The sequence below is a fragment of the Taurulus bubalis genome (genome assembly GCF_910589615.1).
Source record: "Taurulus bubalis genome assembly, chromosome: 4".
NCBI lineage: Eukaryota > Metazoa > Chordata > Actinopteri > Perciformes > Cottidae > Taurulus > Taurulus bubalis.
In genome coordinates this window covers 29,633,624-29,649,487 of record NC_136592.1, presented here as the reverse complement: position 1 = coordinate 29,649,487, position 15,864 = coordinate 29,633,624, and the positions used below count along the sequence as shown (strand labels likewise).

Sequence of the window (15,864 nt, the reverse complement as noted above, 5' to 3'; positions counted from 1 at the left end):
ACTTATTTTTAACTCTAACATGCTACATATGTGCGTGTGTTCTGGTTTGTATGTTTTCTCCCCTTAAAATTACAATCCAATAGCCTATCATCATACTTAACCTTAGGGCACTAGGACCTTGGGGAGGCTGCTGCGCTGGCTTTCTCACTCTGTAATGTCTCTCATCAACCACAGCAGGATTACACCAAGGAGTTTATCTCATAGTAAACTATACCAAGGAGTTTAGCTCAACATAAACTATACCAAGGAGTTTATCTCATAGTAAACTATACCAATGAGTTTATCTCATAGTAAACTATACCAAGGAGTTTAGCTCAACATAAACTATACCAATGAGTTTATCTCATAGTAAACTATACCAAGGAGTTTATCTCATAGTAAACTACACCAAGGAGTTTATCTCATAGTAAACTATACCAAGGAGTTTATCTCATAGTAAACTATACCAAGGAGTTTAGCTCAACATAAACTATACCAAGGAGTTTATCTCATAGTAAACTATACCAAGGAGTTTATCTCATAGTAAACTATACCAAGGAGTTTAGCTCAACATAAACTATGCCAAGGAGTACCATCATACAATATCTATCATTTGATAATCAAGATGTACTTGAAATGTTTTTATTTTTTATTTTTGTTATTCATGTTTTTTTTTTACTATTGAATGGTATATTTGACACTGAACTACTTCATCTTTATCTCAGTGATAGTGTCCAAATTAGCATAAAATATCATTAGTTTGTAAAAACTACACAGACAACAAAATAGATCAAAATCTTATTCCCTTCTGCTCAAAATAAAACAAGTAAACAATTAAAAAGTTGACACTGTCAGGTCCATTCTCCATCCATTGGATTTGGGAGTGACGTGGATATGAAAGCTAGTTTATCCGTCTTTCCTTTACAAGCAGGAAAAGTATTTCTCTCTCGTTATTTGAGAAAAGTTCATATTTGTGTTCACTATGACCCTGACATTCTGTCTCTTCTATTGTCATATACTGAATGAATGCAAGCAAAACTACAGAGCAAAATCACACTCTTTCTGATTGAACCAATATATGAACTGTCTGTAACAATAGATACATTTAAATACAATGAAAAAAAATTGCCGCACGAAGCGCGCGCACACATGCCAGTTCTCTAGGGGCTAAGCCCCCCCTTTCCTTGAATCCTAGAAACGCCCCTGGTCCAGTATCGAACTTTGTCTCCATCACTTTACTGTTACTGACGACTTCCTTATGTCCCAGTATTTTATGACCCGTTTAATAATCGCTATTCCCTTGGGTTACGCATAATGAGTGATGATTCAACTGTTATTCATCATGCTCTGATACTGTGCCTGTTGTGTGAAAAGGTGCTGAACAGGTTATAAGTTATTTCGATGATACATCTTGCTCGCTGTGTCGATAGAGCAAATGTCCTTGGGATGTATTTGGTAAAAGTGACGTATAATGTCAGTTTATACTGCATTTTCTCGTTCTTCCTTCAGCTCTTGGATCAGCATTGGACACGGAGCACGCGATGACGCGGCATTGCATTGCATGACGTAGGCGTAGTAGAATGAATGAGCCGATGGAGGACACAGAGCACGAGACACTTTCACTCAGACACCGTCAGAGCAATGCGCGCGACACGATGAAGCCATGAAGCGGGTTTTTATCTTCCGACACCGATGAATATTACGATATCTAAATAAAAAGATATATTGATTTATCTTCCTGGAAGCGCACAATGGCACGAGGAGAGGGCGCCGAGCAGTACGCGGCGAGCTTACTGCCAGTCAAGCCTGTAAATACAGAGATCAAGACAGCAAAGGTAAGAGCAGGCCAAGTCTTTATATATTTTTGATTTATGAGGTTATTAAAATGTGTTTCACCCGTTTTATTCAGGGGCGTAAAAAGGCGCCTAAATTGAAATGAACGTTACTTCCTCTCGGCGTCTGAAACGCGCTCCTTGAGTGACTTGTCCTCCCCATTTGAATCTCGCCCGGTCCGTCCATCTGCCCGAGAGCAGCTGCTCGTGAGGCTGTTATAACGGTACACCGGCTTTAATTAAAGGGACCACATCTTAATGAAACTGGCCGTTTTTAAACATTTGATATTTGAACCGTTCAGTCTTCGGTCTAAAAATAGCAGCCTTTGGAGATGTGCCGCAGAAATGTGGCGTGGCTGCTCCAGAGCTGTGGGATTCATTTGGTTTGAGATTGTGAAAGAAAGTGTGTGTTCACAATAATCATGTTAAAAAGCATTTTCAGCCAGCCTCCCTCTCCCAGTCTGAACGCCTTCGATGACTCAACCTGCGTCTGCCATGCAGGTCTCAAGTTCCCCAAGTGTGAGATGAAATGCTCTGCTGTCACACCTTTTTCTGTGAAATATATTATCTACAGCCTAAAAATCTTCCACGCCCTTTGTCTGTGCTGTGATCATTCTTTTAACAGCAAAAGCAGATGACAGGGCATTTCACATCTACAAGAGCATGCAGCCTACAATCAGCAAAAGCTAGTCAAATTTAAAATAATACCTTTAATTCATCTCCAGGGCTGACAGGAAATGAGTTGGCATTCCCACTGCGTTGAGACATTTCAACAAGAAAATGCATCTGTAATGAAAATACTTGTCATTTGCTGCACATAAATCATTTCTCTTTTAATAAGAGGTTATTCAAATAGAAACCATTGTGTGTATTATCTTGAAGTTGTCTACAGTTATTTCCTAGAATCCTCTGTGTTGGTGAGGGGTTTTCCTTCATGCATCTTTAGCTCTATTTTCGCCCGATAATTATGCCAGCGGGGTTTTGTTAAGCTGAAGGAAGAGCATGATTTGTGAGAAGGCAGCGATTCGATCTCTGGTGTCGGTTGCGGATGTGCATCCTGGTGTCGAGACCCCCTTTGCTGACATCATCCTACCGTTACAGCTGATTGGCTGTGGCTGCCGGATGTGATGAGACTCTAAGCTGTCTGCTGACTGTTGGCTACTCGGCATGTAATGTCACACTACCTCCAACATCCTATTGATGGAGCCAATGGCAGCGCTGGATTGTCTCTGGTGTTGTGCGAGTGTGTGTGTGAAGTGAACTACAGTAACCTCATTGTTTCACGCCACTGTCTGACTGCAGTGTGTACGCCCGGCCTGCATCAGGGATTTGCTTCTAATCTGGCGTTCAGGGCGAAGGGAAGTTGGCCAACCTCATTCCCTCGTGGCAGCAGGTTGTTTAACACTGCATCAATTATGCCGAAAGTGTTAGTTGAAGCAGAAAAAGGGGATTAAATCATCTCAAGAGGAAATCTGAAGATGATGATCCCTGAATTCAAAGCTCCTCTGGGAAGATGAGCATTTCAGTGTTGATGCACAAATAGTTATAAAGACAAACTACCTGCCTTACTTATCTCCTCTGTCCTCCCCTCTCATCGTCTTCCAGCCAAAGGACCAGAGGACTCGTCTGACTGTGTGGAATAAACTGTGCTATGCCGTCGGCGGGGCTCCCTACCAGATCACAGGCAGCGCTTTGGGCTTCTTCCTCCAGATCTACCTGCTGGATGTGGCTCTGGTGATTTAACAAGACACACACACACACAAGGAGAGAAATCACACTTGTCAGAGCTAGAAAACACAGTTTTCCTTGCTGGAAAACATTGTAGGAATACTTTTAAGTGGTACATGAAATGCCCTCTGTATTCCAGATGCTTCAAAACAGAGTTCATCCATTTAATGATTGTGCGTGAGGCCAGTTGGCGACTCATTTCCTTCTCTTTGCATTTTTCCCATGGTCCGCGTACAGATCAACTTCAAGGTCAACCCCTGTGTTCGTATCACTTTAACAGTCTTCATCCTGCAGTAGCCGGTCAAGCGCATTAGCCTGGACTCCTACTGCTTTGCTTTGTTACTCAATTAGCAAATCAGACTTTTCCACTGTACACAGTGGGAACTTCAATAAAGGCCTTTCAGCTCAAGAGATCATTACAGTGGCTTTGAATGCTAATTTGTCCTTAAGCAAAAGACACGGTTGTGTATTTCACTGCTGCAGTTACAAAGCCTCGGGATGTCTCCATAACCTCGTGGTGTCGCGGCTCTTTTGAGTCGCTCACCAGCCATATGAGGTAGTATTTATCATACTCTTTGTTTTGGTTTCCTGTCTCACTCTTTTTCCACGTTCTCTCCCCCACCACCCATTAGCTGGATCCCTTCCATGCCTCTATCATCCTCTTTGTGGGCCGGGCCTGGGACGCCATCACAGACCCCACAGTGGGTTTCCTGGTGAGCCAGAGTAGATGGACCGGCATCGGCCGCATGATGCCCTGGTAGGTGTTTGAACAGGCTTTTTCAGGACCGTTCCACAAAGCCGAGAGCAAATTAAGTTAGATGAGGAAAGAGGGAAAATGAGTCGGGTAGCTAGATAAGAGATGGGTACAAATTGTGAGGCAAATGCACTTGAGAGAAGAAAACAAACTGCTCATGAGCTGTATCCATGGAAACAGGGTCCTGAGGAAGAATAAGTGGTAAGACTGTGAGAATAAAGCAGAGAGGATTGGAGTCGCATGATTTGGACTGGAGTCAAAAAGACAACTTGACTTGGACTTTAACACCAGTGACTTGAGCCTTTTGACTTGAAAATACTTCATACCTTCCGAGAGAAAGAGAAGATTTAAACGTAATACAAACAAATTATGCCAGAAATCTAAACATTTACTTTGAATATATCCAAGTGTTCTTCTTCACTGCCTTTGTTGGCGCATTGCTGCGTTTCTTGGTGCGTCACCTCTACCAGCAGATCAGTAGAATAGTGAAATACAGGCGACAGCATATTGTCAATGTATGTATGAATGTGTTTGATTATTGTTCGTGTTGCGCCGGCGACCAGCTGGCATCCTGTCGACAGCATCCTGCCTCTTTCCAAATGCATGCTGGGATGGGCTTCAGCCCCCTGCTACCCTCCCTGAACGTGCTCGATATATTCTCCCATTTATTTTTACCTTCAGCGCTGAAAGGCTCAACGTGAAGCAATGGAAGTGCAGGTTTTAAAAATGTAGAATGAAAATGCTCTCTTTGAGGGAGCGCGTTTGTGAAGGAAGATGACCTTGATATTCTGCTCGCTGCAGCTTCTTTTACATGCATGTGTTTGAGAAGGGAAGGCACATGTCAGTGTTATGAGTGTGTCTGGTTCTGAAACCAACACTTCAGGCCATGATATAAATTGCAGTGGAACCAATCTAAATATTTTACCGGCATTTCTCTCACATGGTGTCATGGTGGAATCTTGAGCATCGTGGCTATTTGAGACAGAGATGCCGGCTGTGTGCCAGTTGCATGCTCTGGTTTGAAGAGGGGGGAGGGGAATGTAAGGGCTCTTGCGGCGATTGGTCCAACCCACACCACACCATCAGCTTCAAACCAATAGGGGTGTGTCCATATTTATGTGTGTGAGTGTGTTTGGTTTCATTGTTTAGAATTTTTTTTTTGTTGCAGAAGTGGAGAGAGGTTACCTTTGGTCAAGGAAGAGGCGTACTTGAGAGTATAATGGAGGTCATTGTTTAAAAAGGCAACATGTACATGATCCTCTGTGGCCTGTGTAGCTTTTCAAATTCAAGTGAAACGAGCAGCTGTTAGATAAGAAAACACAGAATACTTTTTGTGTTCTCACTTACTGAGACATACTTGTATTCAGATATTGTGTGAGGTTGCACTAAAATGGCACATTTAGTTGTTTGTGTAAATTAAATACATTGACATTTCTTGCGTCTGTACTGTGTAAATTGAGTCAGTTGATGTACCTCAAGGTAACTTCCTGTGCTTTACTGACCTCCAAATGTGACACGGCCTCCATTTCCAGACAAATTAGCTCTCATTAGCCCAATTCACTCAAACATTAGAGGGAACCAGGAGGCGCTTTCTTTCTTATTTCCCATGTGTGTCACACAAGAAGGGGGGTGGGTGGTTCATATGACCATGTGCGGGTGCAGAAGCGCCACGTTCAATAAAAGAAACCGACTCTGTGTTCAGAGATATGGCCTTTAGTGAGAGTCGGCACAATCTCTCTTGCACGACAGCTCATAAAAAGATAATATTGATTTAGATAATCAATCGATTTGCTGTCATTTTACAGCACTGCAGGATCATTGTTGTTATGGTTATGTTCCAGCTACCTTTTCAGTTAATTGTTTTGGTCATAAATTTTTTTTTAAAAAAGCCAGAAAATATTGAAAAAGAAAATAGAAAATAAAAGTCATTTTCATATTGTCCAAAAACCAAAGATATTAGGTTTATTATCACATAAGCAGCATAAAAAAAATACAAAACTGAGAAGCGGGAAAAAGAGAACATTTTGAATTTCATTGAAAAGACATTGAAAAACAATTTTTCTGTTAACCGACTAATTAAATACTCAAGTTATTGTTTCGCACTACTTGACCTGTTTGGATGTGTTGATGCTATTAAGAAACGCACAAATAAAGTATGGTCATGTATCGCCTCACAGGCTGGTGTAAAAGAAGAAGAGAAACAGTACGATATCCTCATGTTCATGTTCATGAGTATTAGCTGGACTGTTTTGAAAACAAGTGTCTGAAGTTGCACCACCTTCTCTGACTGAGGTCAGCTGGAGGACATACAATGAAGAAAAGACTGCTGACACCCAGTGGGGTGAGAGGAGGTGGACCAGAGTGGCCTCGCCCCTCGTCCCCTTCTGCAGCGCAGACGGAGCCCTTTCTCCACACAAGGGGTTCTGACAAGGCAGGATTAGGGGGATTATTCTCATAGCGGCCACGAGAGAGAATAAAAGAAATGGCTGCAAGTGAGGGGAAATGAAAGGGGGGCAAAGCTACAGTAACAGTGGGCAGAATTGAATAAACACACACCACAGCAGCAGGAAACGACAGGCTGGGCATGCATGGGAAACCACACTGTAGTGGCTCAAATTAGAAAAATATTCCGGTTGATCCATCAAACACTGCAAACCGCTGTCTCCTAACAAAAACCCTCCACCGCTTTCCACCGCAACCACACTGTAGTGGCTCAAATTAGAAAAATATTCCGGTTGATCCATCAAACACTGCAAACCGCTGTCTCCTAACAAAAACCCTCCACCGCTTTCCTTCCCAGGATCCTTTGCTCGACACCGTTTGCGGTGCTGACGTACTTCCTGATATGGTACGTGCCTCCGTTCGAGGAAGGGAAGGTGCTCTGGTACCTGGTCTTTTACTGCCTCTTCCAGTCCATGCAGACGGTTAGTATGTCAATACCGACGCCCCCGACCACCACTTTGTTGCCCTCTGGTCCCGGCGTGTCCACTAGCCTAACTGTGTGTTTGTGTACGTTTTGCAGTGCTTTCACGTGCCGTATTCGGCCCTCACCATGTTCATCACCGACGACCAGAAGGAGAGGGACTCTGCCACCGCTTACCGTACGTCAGCTCACCTGCGTGATCAAAATGCGTCTGTCTTTCAGGCACTGATGCTCCATTTCTGTGTTGCTCTCAGGTATGATGGTGGAGGTGCTGGGCACCGTTCTGGGCACAGCAATCCAGGGGCAGATAGTCGGTGCAGCCTCAAATTGTCCCACTGACCCTGATGGCCTGGACAGCGGAAACTCAACCAACGCGTCCATAGTTTCACTGGATGAGACGGTGAGTCTCTTGAGTCGTGTTCGATAAATGATTATGTTTTATGAGTGCTAGTCGAAGCTAATTCAGTTTTTTTCTGTCCTCAGAAACAAGCGTATTTGATTTCTTCAGGGGTCATCGGCATCATCTATGTCCTCTGTGCAGCGGTCTTGTTTTTGGGTGTGAAGGAGAAAAAAGGTATGAATCCATGAAATACCAAGAGAAGTGCTCACTTTAATATGTTTAAATGAATATGATATGAATAATTAATATTTAAAAGCAGAGCATTGGACACAGGGTGCATAACTTTGACTGCAGTAAGACTTGAAGCATGAATCTGAGGGCGTTGGACTCAACTTGACAAAAAAAAAAAGACTTGAACACCGATGAGTCATGACTTCACTTTGAACTCTTTCATTTTCCTTCATACTCTGAATCAATCTGACAGCAGCCGGTCACGGTGCGTGAACAGTGCACACGAACAGACAACAGCTTCCTCATCCTCACGCTAGGCGATTGATTCGATCTCATCTCTGGGAAACGCAAGATTAAAAAGTGGGGCTTTTGTGTGATTCCTTGTGGAAAAACTCAAATGAATCAAATTATTGATTATTTCACAAAATCCTTTGCGTGTTAGTCGACTAAGAATGTCTTTGCTCGAGGACACTCACGACTTGTTTAGGACTGGGACTTGATTCAGGACTTCATAGTAAAGATTTGAGTCTCCTTGAAAAAAACATGACTTTGTCCCACTTTTGATTTTGAAGTTTGTATCCGTTGTCTTGGGAAACATTTGGCCTACTTATCACAGACCGTTCATAAAGATGTTTCTCATAATAATGGCTCTGCATTGTCAATCACATTCTTTACAGACGAGATTTACATCTGCCTTCTCTTTGTTCTCGTCTCTTCCTTATTGGATTATAGAAAGCGGGCGGAAAAAGACCCTGCTCACCTTCTGCCAGGGCGTGTGGCTGGTGATGAGCTACGGGCCGTACGTCAAGCTAGTCATCGGCTTCCTCTTCACCTCTCTGGCCTTCATGGTAATGCTGTGTTTCATTATCTCGGTATCTTCATGCTGGATACAGAAGTCATAGTTAAAGGAATAATTCAACATTTTGGGAAATAACTTTTTGTTGAGCGTTAGAGGAGAAGATACCACTCATGTGTGTTTATTAAATGAAGCTACAGCCAGGAATGTTTAGCTTAGCTTAGCTTAAAAACAAATGGAAACGTCTAGTTGTGCAAAAGTAAAACCACAACTTTGGCTTTTGTGTGTATTAAACAAACTAAATATAAAGTGTGTTTCCCAATATGTTGAAGTTTTTCTTTTATCTGCAGTTTGCATAACGATGAACCTTCATTTGCTTTTTACAGCTGCTGGAGGGAAACTTTGCCCTTTTCATCACCTACGCTCTCGGCCATAGAAAAGACTTCCAGAATATTCTCCTGGTCATCATGGTGAGTTCTTCTACTTCCCACTGAAGGGCTGTTGCCCTCCATGTGAAAGCCCTTATCAGTATGAGATTTGGAGTAGCAAACCTTGTTTGGCTTTGCGTGTGGCACGGAGTAAGCGCCCAGTGTTGGAGGGGTTCAGACCCGACCCCGAGGCGCATGGCACCGGGGATGAAAGGGACGATTTTCAGGGTGAGAGGAGGTGTTGTTTGGGCTCCTGGGAACCTGTCTCCCAGTCACACGCTCACGTGGCCGTAGCAGGAGATCGAGGCAGAGACAGTCGCACAGTGGAGCTTTTGTTGCCCTGGCGATCCCTCACTGCCACCATGGGAACTGCCACCATTGGTTGCGCCCTCCTTTCCATCCTTTCCTCGCTGCTTTCTGCTCTGGAGCCGTTCCCTCTGATTACGAGTGGAAACATTTTCGGGCACCATGTGTCATATTCGGAAGGATGGGATTTGATGGGGGCGGGGGAAAGGGAAATATTTTGAGTGCTAAATTCCAAGTTGTCAGTGTGGTCGTTTAAACCTGGTTGACCTGGTTTGACCTGGAGGTCAGCGGCTGTCTGGCCCCTGCAGGGTTAAGTCAAGACCACACGAAGCTTATTGTGCCCTTGTCCCTTGAGCTCTTCCTGGAGTGGTCACTTTATTATTTCCACTTCCAACAATTTCTTTGATTGTTTATTGCAAGAAAATAATGTTCAGTTATTATTTAGGTAACTTTCATTGTGCCCGAGCTGCAGCCTTGATGATAGTTATGCTGAGGTCGTATCGTGATGCATGTCCAACATGCAGCTTTGTTTAGTTTTTTGGATAAGAATGTTTTTTTAGTTTGAAAAAAACTAACCAACTACTATTTCATGACTTCCAGACTTATTTGTTAAGAAATCAATAAAGGTCTTATATTTGCATGTACGTGTTTCAAAGGAAAATACATGCATGGAAACAAAGAACTCCCCAGTTGCCAGTAAAATGTGTTGCCCACTGTTATTATTTTCATCTATTTTCTCCTAACTACAGAAACAAACATGCTTATATAAGACCGTATACAACACAATATATTACATACTTCAGCCAAGACCTAAAATGTCAAACTAAAAGTTCATTTTAGTCCCAGCTCATTACCTGGACAGACTTTATTTCTAAAAAGGTTTCTCAGAATGAAAAGTTACACGGTGGTGCCGTGGTTACACTGTCACCTCACAGCAAGAAGGTCCTGGGGTTCCATCCCAGTTTCCGGGCGACCCTTCTGTGTGGAGTTTGCACGTTCTCCCCGGGGCCGCGTGGGTTCCCTTCGGGTTCTCCGGCTTCCTCCCACAGGCCAAAGACATGCAGCTCAGGTTAATTGGACTCTAAATTGCCCGTAGGTGTGAATGTGAGTGTGAATGTCTGTCTCTGTATGTGTCCTGAAACAGACTGGCGACCTGTCCAGGGTGAACCCTGCCTTCGCCCAATGTCAGCTGGGATCGGCTCAAGCCCCTGACCCTGAATGGGATAAGCGGTTCCGATAATGGAACATAGTAACAAAGTGAAGCCTCAACATCACCCAAAATACAGAGGACCTCAGTGTCCTCAAGTCTCACAATGCAAGTGATACAAGTGTCAATCCTTTACTTGAGTTTTCCTTCACCATATAAAATGTTTGTTATAATATCTGCAACAATGTGAGAGTGCAGATGCACATTTTTTGGGAAAATAAAAAAACATAACCCCTATTGGTCCAAGAATCGAATGCCTCTATCTTAAATAAAATATGAATAAAGCTAATCTGGCTAGGCTGAATGATGACTACTCAATCCTAAACTGTGTACATCCCTTGTCCTCTTATATAATGAGATTTAATGAAAAAAACAATACTGACAATTCCATTTTTTTCCAGCTTTCTGGGACTCTAACCATCCCGTGGTGGCAGTGGTTTCTGACCCGGTTTGGGAAGAAGAAAGCAGTTTACTTCGGCATCACGGTGAGCACAACTATGCTTGTTTTAGGCAATAAAACCAACAGGATGTGTTGTTATGGAATTGCTCACGTCCGTCTCTCTTTCCCCACAGTGGGCAGTACCTTTCATGATCCTAATCGTCTGCATCAAGAGCAACCTGATCATTTCATACTTGGTCTCAGTGGCGGCGGGTGTGAGCGTGGCGGCAGCTTTCCTCCTGCCTTGGTGAGCCTGCGTTCACGCACAGAACGCATGAATCAACACATTTGATTGTGCCTCGAGTCTCCTTCTAAATGTCGTGTTTGCAGGTCAATGCTTCCCGACGTAGTGGACGACTTCAAGGTTAAAAACCCAGACATCCACGGCTACGAAGCCCTCTTCTACTCCTTCTACGTATTCTTCATCAAGTTTGCCTCTGGAGTTTCCCTGGGTGTCTCTACACTCAGTTTGAAGTGAGTTAGCAGATGAATATCATGCTCATTCTTGTGTACACTTCTATCCTCACTGTCATCCTAACATGTACGTTTATGCTTCTAACGCTAATCGAGATTAGCTCAATGTTACAGCTCATCAGACCAGCGATCATGTGCTCAACAATTGCACAATCCTCCGACCGTCTTGCCTCACTGTACTTCAGCTCAACGTTTCTCCCTCTTATCTGCATTTTTCCACAGATTTGCCGGCTATGTGACTGGGAGCTGCACACAACCAGAGGCGGTCAGTTTAACCCTGAAGGTGCTGGTCTCTCCTGTGCCTGCAGTGCTTATAGCCGTGGGACTTTTGATATTGAGGACATACCCTATTGATGAAGAAAGGAGGCAGGGCAACCGAAAACTACTGCAGGAAATGCTGTAAGTGAAATGAAAATGTGCATACAAGCATTTAACAAACAACTACACAGATGTTTACGCTTAATTCTGGATAAGATACCTGTTGTGCAGCCCGGCGGTGTGCCGTACCATAGTAAACAAACCAGTGAGATGCTAAATTAAATTCCGCTCTGTATACCTGAGCTAAATCCTAATGAAAGCTTTAGAAAACAGAAAAGCTGTTTTGCTCTGGTGTTGGCATGCGCTTTTGACCCAGTTTGGACAAGCCAAGGCCTTTGTGTGTGACTCCTGGCTGTTCTCCCGTCCTTTAAACAGGGATTCTGAGTCTGAAACTTCAGCACTTGGGAGCGACGTGTAGCCGCGGAGCACGAGCCAACCACCACAGCCACTTTAACAGGTTTGCACAGGCTGTCAAGGGACATGCCCACCAACCATCTGGACTAACACAGGAGAGACCACAGACCACTGCTGCCCAGACATATCAGCAGTAACCAGCTCCCACCAGTGGATCGGACAGGTCTACGTCGCCCTCTAGTGGCCGACCAGTGGCATCTTATGTGTGGGACTAAGTATTTTCTGTGGCCTTTATCTCCAGCTGTGTCCCAATCTAACGCACCTGCTGAAACTAAAAAGCACACACAGTTCACAAATCATTAGTGTGTATTATTTTGTCAGGTAGTGTAGAATCAAAGTCCACTGTTGGTGACTGTTCTTGTTGCTTTAACATCCAAATATACTTTTTTCTTTTTAGAGGTTTTCCTTCACTGTGTAAGTGAAACACAGCACTTATAATTGAAGATGAAACATGTTTTGTGAGCACTCAACATACATCTCCTATGAGCTCATGGGAGCTGTAGTCATTTTATCTTGGTGGACTATTTACTTAAAGAGAAATCAAAACAGTTTTTCCAAAGACTTGTGACCTTTATTGTTTACTGAACTGTTCCTGTAGCTGCAATGGTATTTACCTCAGCTAGTTGTTAGCATCTCCACCATTTATTCTGTGCATTGCATTGTGGGTATTTCTACACTCCAATGTGAATGGACTTCATATTGAAGTACTTGGTTGTATTTGGGACACAGCTTGTGATTTGTGGTGTTTTTTTATGAAGTATTTATTTGTTGGTTTACAAGAAGACATTCACTTGACCGGAATGATACTTTGCTGTTTACTATGTCACTTGTGTTCAGACAGTGCTCTGAAGGAAATATACAGTATCCGCCCTTATTTATAAAGGGCACACCAGCACTATTCCACAGATTGGAGTTGTATGGAGCTGTTCTAAAAACAAAAAGTGTAATTGAATCTTCTGAAGGGGAAAATGCACCTTGTGGTATAATGTACTGTGTCTGAATCACTGCCTTATACACATTGAATATGTTCTTCTGAATTTGTTATTCAGATTATTTTCCTTTTACTCTCGAGCCAATCTGTCAGGTTTAATAGACTTTTCTGAATGTGCTTTCACTGCAGGGTCAACTCCGGTATGAAGTCATTTCATGAGCATCTTCTCACATCCCAAAGGGAAGGAAATGCCTTATTTAACTATTTATTTAAACAAAATATTTGAAGGGATTATCATTTTGCGTAAAAAAGCACATGTGTATAATAACTTATTAACAGTGAATGGTTGTTGATGGATATGTGAGTGCTGTGGAAAACATCAGAATTTCTTTTTTTTCTAAGACAAGAAAAAAAGCACAAATTGGTATAATGTGATAAACAAGCTTGCGAATCTTAAAATCAGCTGCCACAGCCCAATTTCTTTCTATTATTATAAAGTTAATGGAGGACATTTGTCACATTAGATGGCTTGATTTAACCTTACATCTTTATTGGTTAAGTTATTTAGATTTCAGAGAAATTTCTTTAAAACTTTATGCATTCCTGCATAGTTTTTATTTTTAATTTCTCTGGATGAAGTGCATTACATCTCCCTTGGGTGTTTATATGCTGATGTATAATATGTAAATATTTTTTTCCAAGCTGGATCAGCAAAGAGATACATTAATGTGCTGTAAATTTGTAATTTTAAGTCTGTGAATAAAGTTTGCCAAAACAAAGAAAAACCTGTTAATGTCTTTGCAATATCCAAGACTAGAATATTTGTTTAGGTTTATATGTGGATGAGTTGTTTTTTTCTTCAAATACATGCAGTATAATTAAAATCATCTAAATATGGTATAAAGTAAAGCAATGGCCTTTGTTTATTAGTATCCAAACATACTTTTCATTAGTAGATGAAATACAGAGCTCATGTAAATTCCAATACATTACTTTGGATTCAATATTATCACAACACTATTCTCATATTTTAAATTGTTTAAAAAATATATAAATTAAAACCATACATGCATGTGTTCTCACTGCACCTACAAGTCAGGCCTGAATCATTTCACTCATTTCTCCTTTAATTAAATCCGATTCCAAAAACCTCACTTGCTGCAGTGCCTGTATCAAGATCTTGTGACTTGAATCAAGAAAATGACTAAACAAAAAAATGTGCAGCAAAAAGAAACCCGTCACTGGTTAATTTTAAAGCCTGAAATCAACCAAACGAGGCTGAACTGTGTGGAAACAGGCTGCCAATTTATCCTCGCACTAATTACCCCCAGCTGTGGCCGAGTGGTGGTTTTACGCGCAGATTGAAAGGGAAAGATTGAAGGACAGCAGTCTGTTGCGATGAAAGCCAAGTGGCATCACTATATTTTGTGGAGTGTTTTATCACTTTGTCTCCTCAGCTGTGCACTCCACGCGTATGGATCTCCACTTAACAGAAGGAAAAGGGGTTTCAAACCAATCAAACGGTCAGCGACACCTCGATCCACGCGTCCAGGAGCGCCTGGGTCAAAGGTCCAGTCGGACTTTGCTTACCTCCCAGAGGTTTCTGTAACTTGCTCCACGACTGACTTCGTCGTGCAGGTCAACCCATCGTTCTACGGCCTGGGCGCAGACGCAGAGGAGCTCAAATTAGGCAGCAACTGCAAAAGCAACGGGGTTCTCCGGCCAGGCGGGGACCTGCTCTTCACCTATCCGCTGACGTCGTGTGATGCCGTGCGCGAGGTAAGCCTTTTTTTTTATTTTTATTTTTTAGATTTGAGTCCTTTTTAAATTCGCATAACCGTGAAAGCACAACTTTTGAACCTTGTGCGACAGTCGCCCTGCGGTTATCTGCTCTACAAATTCGTGCTCCATTACGAGCCTTCGCCAAAACGTGTCCCAAGAGGAGCGCGCCGGATCAATGTCGACATTGAATGCCGTTATCAAAGGTGAGACGTTTCTCTCATCCGTTTGCAGCATCACGTGTATGTGAAAGCTCGCCATATTTACAAGCTCCAACCCCTGTGCAGGAACCACCATGTGTACCAACTGGCCGTGCGGCCCACATGGGAAACTGCTGTTGTGCGTAAAAGGCTGAAAGGAAGTCCAAGTGATTTCCAGGTGGCGTTGATGGATGGTATGTTTAAAGAAATGTGGATTTCAGTGATAAAGAGCAGTTTATCCTTTCAGTGCAAATGTGTGTTTAGAGTGTTAGTGTTGATAAATGGCTATTAAGTGGCTTCATTTGATGCAATATATTTGAATGAACCCTCAGATTTATGGAGCAGACCAGTCGAGTCAAATGTGTACCAGATTGGAAGGACTATTAATTTCCAGGTCTCTGCTCCTGATCTCCATACTGGTGGGAAACTCTACATCAATACCTGCTATGCTACACCGTCCAGTGGCACTGAATTGCACCTCAAATATGCCATCATTGACAATTTTGGGTGAGCGTTATGGAAAGTAATGCGTTTAAAATCTTTTGTGTTTTACCCGTAGTGTCCTGATTTGCATTTAGCGGTGTGTTGTTGTCATCCATAGCTGTTTGTTGGACAGTAAGAGCAACCCAGGGCGCTCTCGGTTTATCTCTCGGACAGACGGCACCCTGAGATTCTCCCTCGACGCTTTCCAGTTTACGCTTGACCCGGACACGGTGGTGAGCATGGTGTATGATTATCTGCATGCACAAAGTTTGAGTTGCTGCTTAACCCCGTATCCATTGTTT

General features: G+C 42.8%; 1 protein-coding gene across 1 annotated transcript; it reads left to right on the top strand.

The window, feature by feature from the left end:
* Window positions 1-1,730: 1,730 nt before the first annotated feature.
* On the top strand, window positions 1,731-12,173 carry LOC306735018 (sodium-dependent lysophosphatidylcholine symporter 1-B-like; the record flags this gene model as incomplete). The annotated part of the gene is made up of 14 exons (XM_079216439.1): window positions 1,731-1,814; window positions 3,417-3,545; window positions 4,172-4,296; window positions 7,094-7,217; window positions 7,316-7,394; window positions 7,471-7,616; window positions 7,700-7,790; window positions 8,520-8,635; window positions 8,970-9,053; window positions 10,926-11,009; window positions 11,098-11,210; window positions 11,294-11,437; window positions 11,660-11,836; window positions 12,131-12,173. The coding sequence occupies 14 exons, from the start codon at window positions 1,731-1,733 to the stop codon at window positions 12,171-12,173; spliced, it is 1,539 nt and encodes a 512-aa protein (XP_079072565.1).
* Window positions 12,174-15,864: the final 3,691 nt, after the last annotated feature.